The sequence below is a fragment of the Carassius auratus genome, chromosome 11 (genome assembly GCF_003368295.1).
Source record: "Carassius auratus strain Wakin chromosome 11, ASM336829v1, whole genome shotgun sequence".
In the NCBI taxonomy this organism is placed as follows: Eukaryota; Metazoa; Chordata; class Actinopteri; order Cypriniformes; family Cyprinidae; genus Carassius; species Carassius auratus.
The window spans coordinates 8,406,335-8,430,631 of NC_039253.1; the positions used below are offsets into that span (position 1 = coordinate 8,406,335).

General features: G+C 35.4%; 2 protein-coding genes and 1 long non-coding RNA gene across 3 annotated transcripts in view; 1 reads left to right on the top strand and 2 right to left on the bottom strand.

The window, feature by feature from the left end:
* Positions 1-12,480: 12,480 nt before the first annotated feature.
* On the bottom strand, positions 12,481-15,557 carry LOC113110926 (PAK4-inhibitor inka1). The gene is made up of 3 exons (XM_026275215.1): positions 15,472-15,557; positions 15,265-15,310; positions 12,481-13,535 (listed from the first exon to the last, which is right to left on the bottom strand). Exons 2-3 carry the CDS (start codon positions 15,265-15,267, stop codon positions 12,612-12,614), a joined length of 927 nt encoding a protein of 308 aa, XP_026131000.1. The 5' UTR covers positions 15,268-15,310; positions 15,472-15,557; the 3' UTR covers positions 12,481-12,611.
* Positions 13,486-21,025, top strand: LOC113110927 (uncharacterized). The gene is made up of 4 exons (XR_003293228.1): positions 13,486-13,557; positions 17,484-17,559; positions 17,672-18,361; positions 19,115-21,025. It is a non-coding gene; the product is annotated as an uncharacterized LOC113110927 (long non-coding RNA).
* The window catches only part of LOC113110925 (guanine nucleotide-binding protein G(i) subunit alpha-2-like), a 64,642-nt gene continuing 61,133 nt past the window's right edge, over positions 20,789-24,297 (bottom strand). Inside the window, exons 7-9 of the mRNA XM_026275214.1 lie at positions 23,900-24,053; positions 21,846-22,063; positions 20,789-21,763 (exon numbers count right to left, since the gene is read on the bottom strand). Coding sequence (XP_026130999.1) covers positions 21,873-22,063; positions 23,900-24,053 — 345 coding nt within the window. The 3' untranslated portion in view covers positions 20,789-21,763; positions 21,846-21,872. The remainder of the gene's footprint in view (positions 21,764-21,845; positions 22,064-23,899; positions 24,054-24,297) is intronic.

The following is a 24,297-nucleotide window of genomic DNA, read 5'->3' on the forward strand; positions in this document are numbered from 1 at the left end:
TCACTTCAAACATAATTTATGTGAAATGATCCTGATACCAATAAGCCAATAGTTATTTTCTTATTTTCTTTAATACTGGTGCTATGACCAATAGCTGACAAATCAGAAAGAAATCTGTTATTTCGTCTAAAAAATTAAATACTAAAATCTAAAATCAATCTTTTTAAATTTCAACATTCTAAGCATCACAATATTACAATGTACAGTATCAGATTAGAGATTTGCTAAAGATAACATTTAACCGTGTGATTATTAGTTAATAATAACTTTAAATAAGTGTTACATGACTGCAAAATAATCTAAACCTAAGAACAAGGGAAATGAGCATGTAAAATTAAATACAGATAGCAATAAATAAATAAAATCTCTAATATTAGCCAGTTACATCATGCGTCTTTAGAAATGATTGTCTGTGGCATGATCGATAGCATCACAGGTGCTGTCCATTATAGCTTGAATCTAATAAAATAAATGTATAAGAGTAATAGACTGATCAAATATTTCAAGTTTGAATGGAATATTTAAGAAGAGACAAATACACACCCACACACTCTTCCTCTCTCTCATTCGTGCTGTAACACACTGAGTCAGTCTCTTCTGCAGTGGGACACCACTTGATATGTCTATTCTGTCTGCCACAGCGTCGCTCTTCATCAGGGTCGGGGCTCTGACCTCAGCTTCCTGTCTCCCAAAGCCAGTCTTTATGTGACCACACAGGGTGACATCATGGTCGCCACCAGCAGTCGCTCACTGTTCATCTGCACTTTACACCCTGCAGCCAGCCACAGTGCTCAACAGAACCGGCTTTGTGTGTGTGTGAGAAACAGAGAGACAGAAATAAAGACAGTGTGTGTATGTGTGTCCTTATCACTATGAGTCCCATTCCAACTGTAGCAAGGCCAGAAGAACATCCACTCCTCCATCCCAAACCATTTCCTGTGTTTCAGACATCAGCCAGGCTCTGAGAGCAACAGTTATTTGCCAATGAAAGCAGTTGTGGGTCAACAGAGGTCATGGCCCACATTGTGGTGATTCTGGTTGTTCATAAGACCTCTTGATTCTTCACGTCCAAATGAATATGAATGAATGTGATCACATAATAGCACATTATGCAAGTGGACAGATTAACACGTCAAATGCGACTGGCTTTCATATGCTGATGACTCATGATGAAATGGGAAGGATGTTATTAGGCACTTCACAGTTTTTCCAGGCCTTTCCCTCTGTCATATTTTTTTTTTTTAAATGACAGATTTACTAATGACGGCTTTGAATGTCATATTTTATGTAATGTTGATAATCTGTGTATATAATGTTGATCTGTGTAAACACCATCACAAGCTCTGGGACACACAATTTAGCAAGCTTTAGAGGTGTTGACTGTAAAATATAATACAAATATAATAATATTAAGCAGTATATCCAGTAGTAGTTTTTTTTTTTTTTTTTTGCAATGTTGATATATATAGTGACAAACAAGCAAACCTGGATTATTATTTTTTTTTTTGTATTTTAAATCACAATTTTAATCAGAAAAGCCCTACATAAAAGCCGTAGCCGTATTTGATATGTGTTGTGGTCAGCCAAAGCCCAAAAGAATCTGTCGTGAAACTAAATGCTTTTATTTGGCTATTCAGAACAAATACACATAAACTGAACTTTATAGCAAAGACATGGAGGAATGTGGAGTATTCCCTGTATGTGTCCACAGTGGCACCTTCTGCTTATTGTGGCAGTAAAGACGCATAAACGTCCAAACAAGCACAATCTCACCTCTGACCTGAAGCACATGTGACACAGCTCAGTTCACAGCACTACAGCATACATTTAGAAATTGAGTGGCATTTCTTGCATCAGATAAAAACTCAGAGTGTCACAAACCATACGGTTATAATTTGCAGATTTGTTTACCCAAATCAGGTAAAATAAATCTTGCTCTAAATATAATTTTTCATTTTGAGAAACATCTTAGGGTCTCAGGAAATAGAAACTGGGAGAATTAAGAATTTAAATATTTCAAGACAGCAAGAAATGGAAATGTATCTATTTTCTAAATGCATGTTATTGATCTCATTGTGAATGATTAATCCATATATATATATATATATATATATATATATATATATATATATATATATATATTTATATATATATATATATATATATATATTTATATATATATATATATATTATTACTGTATTTTTTTAAATAAAAATATAACTTGATATTTCAATAAAATCATTGACTTCCTCAACCATTTTATAAACTCTGCTTAATTTTTAGAATCAAGCTCATATTCAAATATGCCTAACCAAAAAATCAACAACCGATGACTAGAACCAAATCTCCAGCATACATTATTTTCTCTTCTTGAGAGTCGATTTCACTCAGATATCAAAGAAATGGAACTACTTCCTTTACAATCTGACTTTAAAGGGATCTCATTTTTCTTTCTTATAGTAGCTAATGTAGAAAATAATAATAAAATTAACATCTGACACAGAAGAAATATTTGTACAATTTTACAATGTAATTTGTTCTGTTTTATGGTTTTATAAAAATCCAGAATGACATCAGGAACATTCACAAAACTTATAAACAACAACGAAACCCAGTGAAAGAAGTAGCGTGAACTGTGTCCAGAAATGCATGTGTTTTTCTATTCTTTGTAAATTAGGTCTGTCTGTGCATCTACAGGCCAAAGTTTTCTCTTTTCTCCCCCTTTTTCCACAAGTCCTTTAAACCACAGCAAATTCAGATCACGTCTGACTCTGATGAAGTGAACTTGACTCCATGGATTCTGGATTTGTAATGGGGAACAGCCTGAAGGCATCTGTTACTCACACACATACAAGATCAGCTCTCTTGCACAATGGTTAATATAACAGAGTTCACATTCTGATGTAGTGAAAGAGAAACATAAGTGAAAGTAATAAACAGTAACAAGTTAGGTTACAAACCCTAAAAAAAGAGAAGTGACTGATAATTTCTGACGTCTGTAGTCTGTATAGTAATTCCTTACTCATCCTATGTCAATCTTTATCTGTAGGAAAAAAACAACCCTTTCCCTCTACTTAACTTTTGGCACTACAGAATCATTGGTCTTCATTGTGACACCACAGGAAATCTAAGAGACAGTCTGCCTCAACCACCACTGATAATATATTTAATTTTAATACACTGTTAGTAATCACACATGATTGTCCAGCAACTGATCTATGCAGGCTACTAATAATGTATGGTATGACAGCATCAAGTGTGCATGAGTGGTGGCGCAGTTGGAAAGTGCTGGCGACCCCGTCATCTTGGTTAGTCAAGTTTGACAACTACGACAATTTCCAGAACTATTACCACAGTAACAGCAGCAAAAGCTTGCCAAACATTTAAAATACACTAATTAAATATCCCACTAATAGTTAGCAATACAGCTGTCATTTAGGCGTAGGCCTATGCAATGTAAATAAATCCTGTTTTCTACCTTTAAAACATTGTAGTTGAAGGTGCGAATGTTGGACGTTCTCTGAAAGGTGTAAATCACTTTACATGTGCATTTGCGACCATCGAACATTGGAACCTTTGCATTTAAGCATTTACAGTTCTAAAAAAAAAAAAAAACTCTTACTTTACAAAATACATCTTACTATCTATGCTTGCAATCAATTAATGCATCTGTGATTAATTACAATTAAAAAATCCAATAAAATCCATGGTGATTTGAATACATTTTCCAAAATAATTCACAAATTTGATGGATATGCTTTATGTTTCGGAAATTTTTAAAGATTTCCATACTAAGTTTTTACCACGTACTATATTTGTATACTCTAGCACCATGGTGAGACTGATCTGAAACAGCACACCAAACTCCTCTCTGAATGATAACTAAAACAAAGTAACATTCACACAGTTAACCCTGCAGATCAACCCTTAACCCATTTACATTCTCAAAGGTAAGAAAAATAAACCACGGTTTGTGAGTATTACAACTTCATAGCAGAGTCTGTCAATGTGTTTAACAATTTATTATTGGCCTGTGAAAGATCATGTTTGGCAAGCAAAGGGAAATGGCCTATGACCCTGAAGGCCATGTTTGGCCTTCCTCATGACTATGAGAACTCATGAGCAGTGCTGCAAAGCCTCATGGGATATGCTGTCAGTTCTGCCTATAGGCATGTTTCTTTCTCATGAACTTCAGCATTAGGTTACAGCTGAGGCTTCAAATCCACCTACAATGCATATGGAACATCAGATGGGTTGCTTTGACATCAAATAGGGCATATTTTTATGATGATGTTATTTTCACTTAAATGTGATCAATGAGAGTCATATTTAATTTGAATGTCCAAGAAAATACAGTTTTGCCCTTAATATTTTTAACAGTGCAGTTATGGATTTGTTGTGAGCAAATAAATGTTCTTTTCTCAGCAGAAAGTAGTTCTATATTAAGGAGGGGAGGGATTGACCTCGGAGTGACAGCTTTGGTCTTCGTCCTGAATGATTCTTGTTTACCCAGAATCCACTCTGTTTACCCAGAGGTCCTGCAGTGAGATGGGCATTCATCACATTCACCTGGGCTCGAAAACCAGCAGATGATTTGACGTATGTGTGTGTGTGTGTGTAAGAGAGACACAGAAAAAAAACATTTCAAGAAATACTGTACCATAAATACTTAGCACCTTTATTTTTTTAAAGTGTATGTAATATAATGACTATTTGTGTAATAATTAAAAATTGACTAGGCTATTTTACCTAATATTTATATAGTGTAATGCACTGGTAGTAAAAAATTAAGTCTTTTACTTTGTGAAGTTCATAATTGTAGCATTTGCTAAATGAATTAATTGAAGCAGTTGTTTTTGTTTTTATACCAATAAAAGCATTCTTGTTCTTGTTAAATCATTATAATAAATAGCAACAGTGCATAACACATCATATTGTAAACAAAATGGAGAATTAACAATGCATGAAGCAAACTCACCTAGTATGCCTTGCCAACAGATCCTATTCAATATCTTTATTCCTGTCACATTCCTGCTCATTCATATACTATTTTCCACAGTGCAATGAAACATGACAGTTTAGCACTCCACAATTTAATAATCGTAATCAATTTTATACAATTTCTTAAAGTAAAATGTATAAATATGCATGTAAAATGTAAATGTCTATGACAGTCTGAGCACATTTCAGTTCACCTCCAAGATGCATTACTGCTCTCAATATAATAACTTAATTGCAGTGTATTAGTATAGCGTTTTTTCCTTTCAAAATCTAGCTCACATCTTGTTGTGATGTGAACATACAGGTGTGTGTGTGTGTGTGTGTGTGTGTGTGTGTGTGTGTGTTTGTGTGTGTGTGTGTTTTAAGGCTTTTATATAGAAATGTACAATTTGAGTGTGCCCAAAAGCACTGACGTCCAATTAGGCACTGAAGAACATTTAGAAGCCCTAATGTACACATCTGCACGCGCGCACACATGCATACACACATACACACACAAAGTGCTAATGTGTGCATTACCATTTTCCTGACATTGCGAGGCCATTAGTGGCTGGTTGACTGGCTAGTATAATAGACCGGGATACTAATTCAAGAGGTGAACTCCGCTTCTGATTAGGGGGATGAGGAGGTGTGTGCACAGAAAAGGCTCACACAAAAAAATAGGACAGTTTTCTTTTGAAGAACAGCAGCCGGCGCATACACAGACAACAGGTATTAGCTGACGAGTCTGAACATGTTTACTTCCTTGCTTTTAATTCCCACTATTTCACCAGTCACGTTCTTTGGAAATGTGTCAGCCTTCCAACGGGTTCGATGACATTTCCTGGGCGCATCACTACAGTCTTCAGGCTTACTTTTCCAGTTTCGAGGGAATTGTGGAAAAACGCCCGTAAATTCCATTGTGTAATGGGTGACAAAATCAATAACCGTTAGACAAGAACAGGGACTACCCCCTTCAGTTTATAAATTAGGCCACATTCCTTCCATGTTTAAGCTTCCTTACTTCTTTTTATCTATTAAATGCTTCATAAACCAATTAATTCACAAAACAGAATTGTACTAAACAGACAAGCAGACTATTATGCATGCATTTGCCATTAAAGGTTAACCGCCCCCTTGACACAGGCTTTGACACTTGGACGTTGGTCTAAAGTGACATCAGTGTGTCATTGGAGGTTGTCTAAATGTTGTATGGCTGATTGGGGTCTGTTGGTGTGTTGCACATCTCTTTTCTACTTCAGACTCTATTGTAATGTATATGACCACCACAGACAGCCTACTTTTCCATTTTAGATGCTTACAGTATGTCCGATTAGAACAAAATCTCCCAACCTGCGCTGAGAATTCGTGTTTACAAATTGGAAAAGGAGCAGATGTTGCACCCCAAATGTTTTTTTATCAAATCATATTGTGGTTAACCCACAGTGACAGTGGCAGTCATAGTGAATTTAAGATGTATCTGAGAAGCAACTGGGAGCTTCTCAACAGTGTTTGCAGACACAGTCAAGAGGTGATGATTGTGTCTCTGTGCATCTGGTCTGGGTTGACTGGTTGAATGGCTGCCCCCGCAGCTCACAGTCTGAAAGCACTGACATCTGGCCCCCTCACACACCTACATGTTTACTTCAATTAACAAGCTCCACACACACTTACGTGTTGTAAAGGCTGGCACACATTCAAAGCTTGCTTTTGCACAACAGCTTTCAAACACAAACACCACCAGTGGATGGAGCTTGCATGCATGTGAGGAATCTGACAATACCAACATTTCACATTTCAGTCCTTACAACTAAATAAATATGGTGACAACTTAAGACTCTTTCAGAAACAAGCAGGCAAATACATCATGCTAAATTTTACAAAGACAGTCTCTATGTGTTTTTCTATTAAGAAACTTGATCTAAATAAAAGATTTAAAATTAACTTGCAAAATGAAAAAATTCAATCTGTAACAGAATTCACATACCTTGGATTGGTTATAGATCCTCAACTTAATTTTACTAAACATATCAAGAAAATCTCTAAAACAATACAAAGAAATCTCAACTGTTTTAAATTAATCAGATACTATATACCAAATCAGGCTGCCCTACTGTACATGCATGCTATGGTGTTTTCACATATTTCATACTGCATGACAGTTTGGGGGCAAGCAGCTCCGTCTGCAACAAAACACATTGGTTCACTTTACAATCGAGCAATAAAAATTATGGATAAAAAGCCAATCCGCTATCATCACTGTTACATACTGGAGAAATATAAAATATTAAGCTTTGAAAGCTTTAGTAATTTATGTTTCCTAAAGTTAATCTTCAAGTGTATTAATAATTTAGCACCTGAGCCTCTTAGTAAATTTATTGAAATACAGAACAACCAAAGAGTTCCTAGAACTAGTACAAATCATAACTGTACAATACCATACTGTAGGACAAGCTTTGCACAGACTGCCTTTTCTGTTAAGAGCTGTAGGCTATGGAATGCATTACCATCTGATATTAAGGCCATATCTGACTTCAAAAAGTTCACTTCTAGGATTAAGCTCTGGCTAAAGACAAATCAAAATTGTATACATTTTTAATTGTTGTTATAATTGTGTATGATTAGGTATGTATGTATGTGTATGTGTATATGTGTATATCTATATATACATAGTTTTGTAGTATTTCTTGTTTTTATGTATGTATTTGTTTTATAATGTTCTTAGAAATGCCCAACCAGGGACAGGAGTTGAAAATTAGCACTAGCTATAATCTCTATATGCTGCACATCAGTTACAGGCTTTGTATTGTAACTATGTTTGCTTGTATGGTCCCTGTTAAATAAACTTTAAATAAATAAATAAATCAAAAGCATGCAGTACAGTTGTATATAAAATACACATAGTTTACCTTGCTACTTAAAGGAACACTCCACTTTATTTTGAAAATGAGCTCATTTTCCAACTCCTCTTAGAGTTAAACAGTTGAGTTTTACCATTTTTGAATCCATTCAGACAATCTTCGGGTTGGTGGTAGCACTTTTAGCTTAGCATAGCATAGATCATTGAATCTGATTAGACCATCTTAGCATCATGCTAAAAGATGACCAAAGAGTTTCAATATTTTTCCTATTTGAATAATCTGTTCTGTAGTTACATTGTGTACTAAGGCTGACGGAAAATGAAAAGTTGTGATTTTCTAGGCCGATATGGCTGAGAACTATTTACTTCTCACATGGGTTCAGCAAGCGCAGTGATATTACGCAGCACCTGAAAATAGTGGGGACTGCGCCTTTCTATTAGCCTAGAAAATCACGTCAAGTTTTAAATAGGAAAAATTTCAAAACTCTTTGGTCATTTTTGAGTGAGATGCTAACGGTCTAATCAGATTCAATGATCAATGCTAAGCTAAGCTAAAAGTGCTACCACCAACCCGGAGATTGTCTGAATGGATTCAAAAACAGTAAAACTCAACTGTTTAATTCTAGGGGAGTTGTAAAATGAGCCTATTTTTTTAAAAAAAGTGGAGTGTTCCTTTTAGGGGTCAATTAAACCAGATGTGTTTTAATTCAAGTACTTAGCTAATCATTTATTTTAAACAGCTATGCAAGATTTACTTGCACCTTAGGGTTGTGCCAATAGACGAGTATTGTGTATCGACAATAGTCAAAGATATCGCCTGTGCCCTTTGTCTTTGAGGATAGCAAGACAATTAATATTTTTAGGCTAGTATTATTATCTAATAAATATTAGGGCTCATTTGTCCCATGCATCACATTTCCTTTTACTCTCTTTTTTTTCACAGCGTTGTGCAACCAATCACACGTGATTCTGTTAGTTTAGAATGCAATGGCCAGTCAGAGGCGTTCAGATTAGTCATTGCTGAAACACCGCTGACTGAATTCTGCTCTCTTGCGAATTTTCACATCATAAACAAACACACCATAAAGTGCAGATGTACTGTGTAAGTATAAGAGATAACTTTGCTGATTATAATGGGAGTGTCATTTTTAAGTGCAAAAACTCACGCTAGACTGAAGTCAGTGATGTTCTTTAATAATGTAAATGCTATTTGCTCGTTTTCTGTAGCTGTAAGTGAGGAAATGTAAGCATTATAACTAGTAACTTAGGTTTTTATTCAGTTGTGATCGTGTTAAATACAAAATCAGTCTTATTGAAAATATTGTATGACATGATATCCATATGCTACTTAAAGCTGCTGTCGGTAACTTTTGACGCTCTAGCGGTTAATAAACAGAACTGCTTGCGTCTTGCGGAAGAACATCGTAGCCGGATCTACTTCTCTCTGTTTATGTCTATGAAGAATCACAAAGGTACTGGGTTACTCCGCCGCGGTACCCCCGAAGCAATCTAAAATATTCCGAATATAAACACTTATTATAGGTGAACCCTAGTGATTCAGGACGAGCTAAAAACACGGTTTGGAAAATGGATTCATGGTGTACTCACTTATTATATACATTTTGTAAATTTTGAACACAAAAAAAGTTACGGACCGCAGCTCTGATTGGTTGTTTCTTACCGGGAGCGGTAACTGCAAATGGCAATAGGACCAGTGGGAGGAGCCAGAGGAGCTTGATTTTTTCACAGATTATCTGTCTCATATTCTACTGTCAGGACATAATGACAGGTTTAACAAATATGCAAAAAAAAATACATTTTTACAAAAGTTACCAACTGCAGCTTTAACTAAAAAGATATAATGTGTAGTTAATAGATTACACTAGGATGCTTTTAGCCTTAGCCCCACTCTGGCTATGAAACAAAGTAAATAATAAAATAAATTGGTGTAAAATGGTGTTTTGGCGATCTTACAGACTGACAATAGGATGGTATAACTGTAGAGCATATTGCCCAACACTACTTCAAATTGCTACAAACCACAACAGCTGACTTAAAAGAAGATATATATATATATATATATATATATATATATATATATATACTTATATTTGCTCTAGTGCTTCATGTGGCAATGAATATTATATAAACACTGCTGCTTTTTGCAAGCATAAACATGAAACACTCAAGTTGTCCTGGCTCTATTATTTGTCTTTTTGTTTTTCTCTTTACTTTATTTGAATCATTTTGGATGTATTTTGAAGTCACATTGCCAAAATTCTCCCCAAGGAGTGAGACATAAGGCTCCTGGATTTTTTTAAAACATCTGACAAGGCACACGTTGGCCGTTACGTATTCCCCTCTAAGTGCTAAGTGCAATCCCCTGTTTCCACTTGCACACCAACAACTCGGTCCATCTGTTCTGTGTAACTTCAATGGAAAAAGAAAAGGCCTTAAATATTAAGTGTTTTTTTTTATAAGCATTGTAACTTAATACTATTTAAGGATAAGGCCTGATATTACTAGCGCAATAATTCACTTTTTCCACACGAAGGCCAAGATAAACAACATACTAGTGTAGAGTATTTCTCTCTCTGACAGTATGTCTGTTTGGCTGTTCTGAGGTCAGTACAGCAGGCCGTTATGCATTTGTAATTAATTCAAGATAGTTATTATCTTGATGCATTAACTCGGACATCACACGGTGAGAACGGTCTTCACAGTGTGTAGTGTTTTATTTTCTTTTATGACTCTGTGGTCACAATCTGTGACTGCAAGACAACCCAAAAATTATTAAAGGGGTCATATGATGCTTTTTTAAAGATACAAAAGATTATTTTGTATATTTGGTGTAGCAGAATATGTTGACATGCTTTAATGTTTAGAAAAAACATTCTTTTTCAAATACTTTATATTATTGTAGGTATATTGTATACTGTATATTATTGTATGCCCTGCCTTTCTCAAACGCGTCATTTTCTACAAAGTCCCTCCTTCTGACAAGCACAGTCTGCTCTGATTGGACAACTGACCCAGTGCATTGTGATTGACCGAACACTGCAAGCACTCGTCGGACATGTAACGCCCCTTTTCATAATAGCAATTTTCATCTTTCAAAATAAATGTAAAGACAGTTAAAATGCCCTTAGTTTTACCATCAGTTCAAGCCTGAAAGGTTAACAGAATGGCGTGACAGACACAGTGATGAAGCTTGAATGTTTTTGCAGTACACAAGCCACAGATGCATTTACTTTCAGAAAGGCCAAATAAAGTGCTTTTGCTTTGACCTCGAAACACACAGCATCTCCCTGACATAAATGCTTCAACACTAACTACGGTTACTGAAACCATGCCTTCTTTCTTTGCGTGAACATTTGGGCGGCATTACACAAATATTTCCACATAGTGATGTAGACATGTGGGGTCATGTTTGAACGAGCCGTTTTAGGGGGGGCATGGCAGAGTCTTTAATTTGATAAAGAATATCTCTTTGGATTTGAGACTTTAGTCTTTGCAATTTTACAGATCTTCTTCAAGCACCAAGAGCTTGTTACACTCTAAAGAGAAAAGAAAAATTGAAATCGCATCACATGACCCCTATAATAAGTCTTAAGCAGACATAGCTACAGTATATGAGTTTACACAATTTGCAGTGTTGCAAGATGCATTATTCTGCTAACTGAGGCACTCTAATACTTAATGAAGCTAAAGTCAATGTCCTCACCCTCTATCCAGCTGCTGCAAATTTCCCCCCATGCGGTCGTAAGGGGACTCAAGCAGAGTTAAGCACACTGCCGGGCCACCTGAGATATCTAAAGAGCTTTCTCCTCAACTACATTTTCCCCTCCAGAGACGCCAAAAAGCAAGAACTTGTATTCCAAGGAACACCACGTTCCTGTCCAGTGCTGTAAGCTGCTAAAAATAACTTCAGCTGTTAATAACAAACTGGTTTGAGGATGTATCTGGACAAGTACAGACACTGCACATTCAAAAAAAGTGCTTATAATATATATATATATATATATATATATATATATATATATATATATATAATGCTTGCAATAATATACATGCCATTCAAACGTTTGAAGTTGATGAAGATTTTGAATGCTTCCTGTGAAAACAGTAATAATGTGAACTTAAAAGAACTGTTTTCTATTTGATTATATTTTAAGATGAATTTATTCCCATAACACAAAGTTATTACTCCAGTCTTCAGTGTCACATAATGCTTTAGAAATCATTCTAATATGCTGATTTGTTGCTCAAAAAATCTTATCATCGTCAATTAATCATCAATTTAAGCACACTGTGCTGCTAAATATTTTTGACTATTTAATGTTCAAAAATATAAATCATTTGTAACTTTATGTGTTTTTACTATCAGTTTAATGTGTCTTATTGTTCCCATAAGTGTGTTTGGGTGTAAAAACAGCTTGATAATGTACATTAAACACTTCATGGGGATTAAGGACCCCTTCTCTTCACGTCTGGGCCATGTTCACCCTGTATGGGTTTATTTTGTGATAATGACAGCCCTGTAAACATTATCTCTTAAAATTATTATTATTTTTTTTTAATTTCCACTCATTCGCTGAGATCAGTTCGGCTGCCACCAAAAGCAATGCAATGACCAATATGAATTTTTAATGTTTTTATTTTTTGAGCACTTTACACAGGATAACGGACAGAGCTTTTCTTAAAAATCAAAATCAGTCTCTCCTGGAGATACTATCCACTCATTCAGAGTTCATAATGATACAAATATAATCATATGTACCCAATAGTGTCATTACAGACAATGGGCATTCTGCTTCCAGATTTCATTAATGCCGTAAACTGGCAGAAATCTGTGTCCAGTTCGTTCAGACCCGTGTGGGATTTATAGAAGAACGGCATTTTGTGCTGTACGTCAACCTGGCAAGAAAATCGTTTGGGAGCCACAATTGAGTTGCTCAGTTTTGTAACATCTGACGACTTTCTTCTCCCATCAGCACTTCGTGAAATCCCAGCTATTCTCCGTTTGACGTTAACCAAGAAGTCTTTAGTGAAACTGCGTCCAGAACTGTGCTTTTGTTCTGCTTGTTCCGGGCATTCTGGTAAGTCCATCCAGTTCTGAATGAGATCAGCAAAACTGTTGTCTCCCAGCACCAGCGGCTGTCGGTTACGTCCGCGTGTCAGTAGTGAATTAGTCCAGTCATCAGGGTCACTCGTGGTCTCAAATGATGTCCAGCTCTCTAAGCAAGCGTCAGAGGTGGACTTAGGACGCACTCGGTTGTTTGGAGGCTGGTTGGTGCGAAGACATGCGGACGAAGATACTCGGATGTTTTTGGTGCGCCGTAACACCACACCTTCATCCTGCCAGGAGGCTTCAGAGTATCCCGAATCAAACTCCAGACTCTGCTCGCTGCTCGGTGAGCTAACAGCGGACGGGCCACCCGCAGAGTCCTCCTCTTCTAAAGAGCTAGACAGACAACAGGCAGAGTCGTAACTGCTCGCCTCACTGGCGTCGCTGATCCTCAACCGTGCTCGCCGTTCCCGTTGGGCTATCAGCTGCTTACAAGCACGTAACCTCACTGGAGGACCGACAGGGGGCGCCACGCAGCTCCGCCGCAAATGCTTCAGATCCTGCAGGGATCGCATCATATAACGCATCTGTTCCCGCAGACAGTCGCTTGATTCCTGCAGACACAACTGCAAAAAGACAGAAAGACAGGTAAGACTGGTGCGTGCAAAATCTCAGATTATAAAACACAAATTGGTACCTCATTTGAAAAATGCAGATTTAAGAACAATTCTATGATAAAAGTCTTCGTAATAAATATATTTCAATAATAAAATAATATAATTTGAAATAAAATAACATTAAAAATATATTTGTACTAGATTGAAAAATTATAATAATTATAAATTAAAATTATATTATTACACATCTCATAAAACTGCTATATATAATGATTATATTAAAAAAAACATATATATATATATATATATATATATATATATATATATATATATATATATATATAAATGTATTAAGCATATATATAAATAAACATAACACACATACATACACACATATATATATATATATATATATATATATATATGTGTGTGTGTGTGTGTGTGTGTGTGTGTTATGTTTTTTTTAATATATATGCTTAATACATTTGATAAATGCTATTTTTCTTGTTACATATATAAGCTTAATACATTTGATAATTTTTTTTTTCTTGTTATACATATTAATATTACTTAATGTTAGGCAATAATTACAAAAAAATAAAAAAGCATCTACACGTACAATTTGAGTCACCCTCCCTTTGATTTAGTTTTCCTTAGATTGACTAATCGTGTTCCTTGGACAGGCTTGGACCTGCATGAGCTCTGTTAGAGAGGGCATGGCTCTATTTGTCTGGAGGAGCTGAAAAAACTCTCTATTCTAGGTAGAGGGCAACCGATGAATGCACATCATGTGGACACACTCACGCCCTGCTATCAAAAGGATGGATGACTACTACCTTCACATTAAAATCAGTTAGAATAAACCTGTTACTAACCACACCTGTAACACTTCTTTTCAATAGAGTAATTACCACACCTTCTATCTGTACTGTCAGATGCATGTACACAAACATTCACACAAATCATAATCAAAAAACGGAAGAGCATAGCTTACTTAATAGAGTCAAAAGCAATTTAAATACAAACTACATATTGCATTTAAGAGTAAAGCTGGTTCATGGACATTAAAATCTAGAAAAATCTGAATCAAATACTTGGTTACATCAAAGAAAACCAGGAAAATATGATCTCATGAGTCTAAGATTAACAGTCTCAAAGGGTTCACTATAGGCAACAAGCTAGTCTTACCTCAAAAACAATGCTACTGCCATGCTTGATATTTTCATAGTTTGCAATTGAGAAATGAACCGAAAAGCCCAAATGCATTTTTTTTTTTTTGTGATAACTGAACCCAAACGAAAAAAGCACAATAATACAAAGAGCCTAATCCAGTTTCATTTGTCTAAATATCTTAATTAAAGTCTAATGCATGATTGTTTCAACACAAAAGTCTTCCACTTTTGGGAAACTTTTCTGCCGTTTTGACAGATAAAGAACTGGCATGTATTTTTCTTTAAACATATTTGATTAAATAATCACATGTTTGCAGCAATAGTAGCATACACACAGGGTTGATCGACTGCCATTATTTCTATGCACAGATTAGCATGGGCTACAGATGTCATCCCATATGCTGAAATTTCAGCAACGGACATTTCTTTACAGTAACTAATCCTTTCGGAACATAATGTAAAGTGATGTCCAATCAGGGCAGTTTTACTGAGTAAACAATCTATGGTAATTAACAATACAAAGCCCTGATGAGTGTGGCAAGATGATGATTTGGAGGCATGCTTACCATGATCCTGGAATGATGACAGTCCAATCTAGTAATTTAGATACTCCTGAAATAGAAATAAATGTTTTATGAAACATGTTTTGCATAAGTAATATAAAACAATATGAATTAGTTGCTTTTTTGGATTTGAGTAAGACATAAGTAACTTTTATCAGATAAAAATAATGCATGAAGCGGATCAAATTCAGAATCATGACTTGCACTTACATTTGTTTTGAGGATGAAACCTTCAGTACAGTCCAGACTGTGCAGATGTGGCTCTTGTGACTCAAACTCCAGATCATAAGCCCCTCAAAGCTCATATGTGCGTCTGTGTCATTCCAATATGCGCGTCTCAGCCAATCACAGCGCAGCATCGCGGCGCCATCCAATCAAATCATCTTACCAGGAGCCAATCACAGCTTGACTGAAATCTGAGCGCTCATTTCCTCCCTCTCTCAAATTATGAAAACTACCAAAGTACTAGACAATATCTGTTTCAATATGATAATCACGTTATCTATCTATCTATCTATCTATCTATCTATCTATCTATCTATCTATCTATCTATCTATCTATCTATCTATCTATCATTTAAACACAAGTCAAGTCACTTTTATTTATATAGTGATTTATACAGTGCAGATTTTAAAAGTAGCTTCACGTTAATAAAATGCCAATCTAAATAATATAAGTATTTAAAGTATTATAAATAAATAGTAGCTATTATTTACGACTCTATATAATCAAATGGTTATGTGGTTTCATTTTCTACATTATTTTAATTGCTGTTCTTGCATATATTAGTGATAAAGGAGGAGAAACGAGCATCGAAGTTTAAAATGTTGAAGGGTGCACAATATACCAGCCACAAGTAGCTAAATGGATGCCTTAATGTTCATTTGCCAATACTAGTAATATTGTGTGCCAAAAATAGAATTTATACAGCTTAGCAGCACTGTTTGCATCATTAAAAGACCACATCAGCTAAAATCTACGAATACATTTAGGTCTTCGCGCAAATTTGCAAACGTGAGAATCAGAGTTGATTTTTCCCATCTTTATTTGAATCTTTAATAAAATACACAGCTGTTCCATATACGAAATTAAATTAATTTATTTACCTGTTATCATCATGTTACTTGATAAAGTTCAACGTGTGACCATGTGAGATGTGAACAGTCAGTGATTCACAGCGCGGCGCGCAGCGCCCTCTGGCGCTCGGAGGAAGCGCTGCCTCTATTTTGAGAATCGATTCTTTGTATGATAAACAGATTTAACAATGATTAATTCAAGAGCCAGAGCCATCGAACAACGCACAAATGTTTCAGAAAATAACTGAGCTCTGAAGAAAGACTAGTACACTGAAATTCCCACAAGGCCTGGGTTTGATGCTGTTTATTGTAATTAGAGTAAAATCCTCCCATTTTCGTGTCTCCATTCTTTATTTTTCTCCCAACCTAATCTGGGACACAGTAGATTAAATTAGAACTGTGTGGACTATCAGGCTCACACAAAAACTTGACTGGACAATAACACTGATTCTTTTGTCATACAAAGCTGAAATGTGGTAATCCAATTTACATACAGAATAGGAAAAAGTGTGAGCTGTTGACTATACATGCAGTTCCACCCTTTGTGTTTAATGATGGCCACTTCACTTCACCCAGGCTGATCAACATATTTGCCTGAAGCAATAGACTTTACTGTACGAGGTTACATAGGTGCTAAGCACACATTCCATCAGTACCTTGGGCATGTCTTCAAGATTAATTTCTTTATTTGCCTTCATCAAACAGAACCTTACACTAACCCAACAAATACTGCTTAGATTTATCTGTTGGTGTTCATGATGACAATAACCTACAAGTCTACAATCAGTTTTCAAAGTTTGGCTTGACCAGATTGGCTCTTAAATAAACGACTTTAATTTGTTTTGGTTGTAATTCACACTTCCATGCAATCAAAGCAGTGTAAAACAAATATTTTCCAGTCTCCAAGGTCACCTAAGAAATTCATTTCAACTTTACCAGCACTTTCTAAACAGAAATATATTGGCTACCAGTGTTTGTTGTGTCTTCTTCTTATCCCTGTCTAATAATTCTCTTTATCCAGCATTAGGTTTTTATCAGTATATCATCAATTAAATATAATATTTGGTAGTATTTTATATTTAATATTTAATGATGCAATATCTTTTTTTTTTTTTTTATGTAGTGTGATTTTACGATTTTTCCAGATCTGTGGTGGTAAAGGACAAAGCAGGATCGAACTGCAGTGGTCTGAAGGTCGTGAGGGTATTCCTTTGACTTCCTGTAAGTTTCTTTCAATGCATAAAAAGTGCATTAATGGCAATATCTATAAGACATTTCTAATGGACTACTGATTCAAATGTTTTAAGATAACAGTATCATACTTTTCCGACAGTTTTTCCATGCAGAACCAAGGGTCTGATGTTTCCGTGTACAGAATCTGTTCAAGCAAATCCAAACATTTCCTCCACCTAGATTTGTCTCCCTCTTGTGACTGAAATGTCAAACACATCTTAAGACACTTGTGACATGCTAAGAACAGCAAACGTTTTTTTTTTTTTTTTTTTTCATTCTTTTGATTTAATGGTTTTTTGATGGTGTCATCAGGACAGCATATAATCTGGATTTGGAAACTGAGAGCTCATCAACCCAGATTGTTCACTTGGTTTGAGTCTTTAGTACAGGGGTCACCAGACACGGTCCTGGAGGCCGGTTAGATCCCCAACGTGGAACATCGTAGTTGTGGTGTAAGCAGTTGAATGAGACTGGCCCTTTAAATCCCTCCAGCTGCCCATCTCAGGCATCTCCGGATGAGACTCGGGTTTCACCAATGATCCAATCAGAGGTGAGATCATATGGATCATTCCAATTTAAATGCTGATGAATGGTCCATTATACTCGAAACAAACATAATTTTAAATGATTATTTCATTCACCCACCACAATAATTACATTTTCAAGTTACATCATTCTGGTTTTCTCAGAACCCAGTACCATAAATTTGGAGGAAAAGCAGGATTTTGACCAGGATGTGGACGGAATCAAACAACAGACTGGAGCTACTGAGGTCACTCTAAAAGCTCAGGTCAGGCATGTTATGCTACTAAATTAAGATAAGCATTTAGATAAAACTAACTTATTATCGCTTGAAGCTTTAAAGAGTAAACTACAAGTGGGGCCCAGATTTTACACCATGATATAAAGTTAATAATAAAAAATGTTCACAAAACTTTTCTTTTTATGTATTACACGTGTATTACAACTTGCTATTGTACTGAAGTAAACAAAAAAAAGTCAACAACAATAAAAAAAAAAATTCTTAAAACATTTTTGAAATATTTTTGCATTTACTACAAAATGTTAATGCATAAATGTAAAATGTCAAACAAATACATTGTACAAAATCAACAAAATGCCTATATAAGATTTTTTGAAATGTATCAAAATGTGCATTGCACCGTTTAATTATTATACGAGTAAACAAAAATATCCTTAAAATGGCCTTTTAATTTTGTAAAATTATTATGAACTTCATAAGCAAAATAATATGAACATTTAATAACATGATATAGGCATTGACAATTTTGTAAATACATAAACCACAGCAAAACATAAAAACAAGAAATAGACACTGACCTAAATAGTGTATTAGCCATATTGTCAAGTGACAGATTAAAAATATTTGATTGATTTGAAATGTTTATGCCTATTTATTTTGCTGCATATTTATACTACACCGCATATTGTATTGTCACCACCCATCCGTTGAGATTCTCTTTCCAGAATGTGTCAAGATTGACGCTGAAGTGAACATGATTCTTTTCTTCTTTTGCTGCAGAATATGAATGATAAAGTTCCCGTGTGTGACCCACTCAAATACATCCTTCATCTTCTCTACCCTGCTGCCTGGAGATCCCATGACCACCCTCAGCTGCACAGACCCTGATAGAGACCCCCTAACTGTCACCATCACCAATGATAACATCATCAGCTCTATTTTGACTCCCAACAGCAGAACTTCCGCTGTTATACAGCAATGTTCTCAAAAGTGCTGTTGTGCACGGTTTCCAAAACTTCTTCTCACTTTCATCTCCATTGAGCTGTGGATATATCAAATATGAATGCTTAGCAATAGCTGACACTCGCTATCTCTTCTAGTACAGATGCATGTATCCGAGTGGATGTGTCTGTTCTCTCCAGACAAGGGCACCACAGGTATAACGGTGTTGAGTGAGTTATGGGATTCTGTGGTCAGTATAACACACCGGTGTTGCCATACAAAATCTTTGTGTTTTCAAATTTCTTTAGGGGCCATTTACACAGAATGGATTTTTGAGTTTACATGAGACACTAAAAACATATATGTAGTGTACGTTTGCATTGAAAAGCAATGGAAAGAAGCACAGTGGAAGGCAAAAATGTGGTTATGTGTGAACAGTCCCTTAGGACAGGGGTCACCAGACTCAGACCTGGAGGGCCAGGGTCCTGCAGAGTTTAGCTCCAGCCCATTAAACACTCCTGAAGCAGCTAATCAAGGTCTAGGTGCTCAGTTCTGCAGGAAATTCAAATGCATTCAGTTACATTACATAAAGTAACTGAACAAGTTACACTACTCATTACATTTCAGATAGGGTAAGTTGTAATCTGTAACCCATTACATAGAGCTCACCAGTGCTATATTCATTATAAAAAAATAAAAACATTATGTTGCTTACAAAAAATGTTTAGTCGTGTAATGCAGAGCTCAATTTATTAAACAAATAATGAGTTTGTCATGTTTTTGTTTCGGTGAAGAAACATCAACAGCATCAGGTGAGAATGTCAAAGTGCGACATAAAGTACTGCTAGGTCTGTTTATGAGATGTAAGATTATGTAGCCTAGATTTAGTTGTAAAACTTTAACTGTATAAGCTCATTGAAGTATAATTAATCACTTCACAAATCAGTCACTAGATGGCGGTGTCAGTCTGTCCAAAAAAGAAAACCTCTTAACTCTCCAAACCCTAATTTACTTCAGAACTTAAAGAATATTTCATTGTACGGGTTTAATGGAAAAAGCCGAAGACCCAGGTTAGACGTTTACAAATGAATTTAATTATAATTTCGAGAAGCATTTGTTCTGAAGTGGTGATTGATTGACCAGAGATGATCTTCTGATGTCTTTCAGCAGGACGGAGTTACTTGTTTAATCCAGCAACAGGGGAGCATCGTCGGCTGGAAGCTCGTCTTCCTGCGATTTGATCTCAGAAAAGAAATTAATCTTAATGTTCTTAATTAATTAAGTTAGTTAATGTTCTTACAGACCTCTCCAGGTAATGGATATCCAAAATCAGCCAGAGTACAATACGCTAAAATAAGAAAATGTTCAAGTTGATGCCCTACAGCAAGCCCTTAAATCCGTATTTAATTACTGCGACTGGATAGCAAATTAATTATTCAGTCACTGATGTGAACTTATTAACCTCCAAAAAAAAGTACACTTGAAATAAAAACCACAGCTGGCAGAGTTTTATCTAGTGAATGAACTTTTATTTAAATTAAACATTATATAGGACTTTGAAAAGAAGTTTAATCTTTACCAAAATAAAAGAAAAGAAACAAAAGCACTACCCTTTTTTATCATTTAGATTTCCATTATTATTACTATTTATTCTTACATGTGAAAATTCTGGAGAAGAAATGTTTACGTACAGTAGGACAACTTGGGGGAAAATAAAGTCCATTGTAAACGGAAGTCAAGGCACAAACAGAATGCTAGAAAGAAAAAACGGGAAGATAGAAGAGAAGAGAAAGATGGTTAGACTGTTACGTACTTTAAATATCAGTTACATTTTAGCATTTCTTTCCCCATTTGTGAAGCTTTTTTTGTACTTTTTTTATTATTCTTTTTTTTTGTACTTTTTAAAATGTAATCTTAAAAAGGAATGTTACGCTGATGTGAACTGATTACTTGTATTGATATATTTGCTATCTGCTATCATGCAAGACAACGCTCCGTTTAGCTATCAACAAGGACGTCATGTAAACATCGTAAAAAAAGCGCTTTCCTTTTTCAGTCCTATATCCAATGCCTGCTTGTTGTTAAAAAAATTAGCATTACACAATTAAGTTTATTAAAATATGCACATCAGATTCTCTAGAGTGAAATAAAAGCATCATTTATATAAAAAAATTGGCTCTGCTATTTCTCAAAAAAAAAAAAAAAAAAGAACAAAAGAATAGAAAATAAACAACAAAAATGGACAAAGGATAATACGACAGTGGGTGATTTGTTGTCATAGCACAAGGAGTTAATAACACAGATGTTAAATGTCAAACACAACGCTGGGACAGGGGAGGGAGGGAGAACAGAGGCTAAGCTCGTTGGCAATCATTGAAATTGTGTCGGGCTCCGTCATGTGGAAGCAGGAGTCGTGGTTGGCCAGTGCAGATGCTCAGGATGTATTCCACCCCTACTTCCTCTGCTCATTAAAACTGTTCATGTAATCTGAAAGAGGAAGAGAAATCAGTTGCTAGTAGTGTGGAAACCACAGGAGTCCAGTTAGTTTCAGTAATCAGCTTGCTCGTACCTTGATTCGTCTTCCTGTTGTGGGGCTCTAGAAGAGACCACAGTCCTTTAGGTTGTTTTTGATGATGACGTCGGTGACCGCGTCGAAAACGAACTGCACGTTCTTCGTGTCTGTGGCACAGGTGAAGTGAGGGTAAATCTCCTTGGTTTCTTTCTTCTTGTTCAGGTCCTCAAACTTGAGGCGGATGTAGTCGGAGGCCTCGTCGTAGTTGTTGGCACCTTGTTGAGAGGGGGATAAACAAAGCACAGTGAGAAAACAGCAGGAGCGGATGAACACATGAAAACAACATCTGAGAACATCATGCATAATGATCCTTAAAGTAACATGACATCTTTCAGTTAAGTGATATCAGGAAAGCTGCCTGTCCTTGTGTTAGACTGATGTCTAATGCACAACGCTACATGGGATGTTATGAACTGCTGGCCTTCTGGATATCAGCACTGATGGACAACCAAAGTCTATAGACTCACCAAAGACTTGTGGCCAAAACAGTCCATAATCCATCCCTTGTTGTCCTCTCACATCAAAATCAACCATATTTGTTTAGAACGGTTTGGTTTGGTTTTTGCTGGTAAGCAGTGCTTGATCAGTGAATATTTCTCTCCTGATTCAGTCAAAATTACTTTTAACTGGAGAAAGCATTGTTATGAATAGACTCGTATTTTAGCCAGATAGTTTTTTTTTAAGCAACGTTGGGGAAGCTACTCTGAAACTATAGCTTTACCAGCTATAAGCTACTCGTAAATTCATGTAGTTAAGCTACATTCAAGCTACCCTTCTGAAAAAGTTGTTCGCTATATCGAAACTACTTTCATTTTTTTATTATTATTATTTTGTAATATTTTTTTTACAACATTAGAAATTAATAATTGTTAATGAAGAATTAAAATGAAGTTATAAGTAAAATAGAATGTAAAGCAACATTGTAATCAATCATGAGTATAGTATAGTTATTAACACTGCACTTTGCATGCAATCCTGCAGCAACCGACCTTTGCCAAATAATAAACACACTACTATATTGTGTAACGTTACTGAAACATTTAGCATCGCTACTTGTAGCTAGCTTCTCCCTAACAGTTAAAAAATGCCTTATTGGATTGAGATGTTTTTTATCAGTCGTTTGAACTCTCATTCTGACGGCACCCATTCACTGCAGAGGATCTAATGGTGAGCAAGTGATGTAATTCTACATTTCTCCAAATCTGTTCTGATGAAGAAACAAGCTCATCTACATCTTGGGCGGAGGCTGAGTATATTTTCAGTTTTGGGTGAACTATTCCTTTAAGTCAGAAGTTGTTTTTAAAAAATGGACTGTGTTATGATTTTTGTCTTCAGAAGAACATAAACTGATCAGAATTATAAAACACATTAGTTTCAACTTATATACAGGAAAAAAGCCCATTCTTTATAATTTAAGTTTGTAAATTGGCAAGTAACTTTAAAAGCATTAAAAAGGTATATGGACTATATATTACTTGGTGGAACAATTGTTTTGTCTTATATAATATTAATATCAGTTATTTATTTTTATTGCACAAAACACCAGGTATAATTATTAAAAAGGTCCATATTAGTGCTGTCAAATGATTAATAGCATCCAAAATAAAAGTTTGTTTACATAATATGTGTGTGTTCTGTGTACATTTATTATGTACATATAAATAAATACACATACAGTATATATTTTACAAATATTTACATGTATATATTTATATTCATATAAACTACATTCTAAATAAATATATTTAAAATATAAACATTTTAAAATATAAAATATTTTAAATATAAAAGTTATTTTTCTTAAATATATACATGCATGTGTGTGCATTTACAAAATAAATAAACAGTGCGCACACATCGCACAATTAATCAAAAACTGATTTTGGATGTGTTAATCGCGTTTAATTGTTTGACAGCACTAGTCTATATACTGATTTAGCTTTTTTTGTCTTTAATGCATATGTATAACAAAAGCTCTGGAAAGCACTCCTGGAGCACTTGTGCATGATTTAGATGATTTATTGGCTAGTTGGCCAGCCGTTTCATAGTACCTGTGTACTCAGGGAAGCAGATGGTCATGGGACTGTGTGTGATCTTCTGCTCAAACAGATCCTTCTTGTTGAGGAACAGGATGATGGAGGTCTCGGTGAACCACTTGTTGTTGCAAATGCTGTCAAAGAGCTTCATGCTCTCATGCATTCGATTCTGTGGTAGATTTAAGAGACTGGTCAGTATTCAGGAGCATGGCCTGTCCTGATACATTTACATTTAGTCATTTAGCAGATGTTTATCCAAAGCGACTTACAAATGAGGACAACAGAAACAATCTAAAAAGAGCAACAATACGTAAGTGCAAATGACAAATCTTGGTTAGCTCTCTCTCTCTCTCTCTCTCTCTCTCTCTCTCTCTCTCTCTCTCTCTATATATATATATATATATATATATATA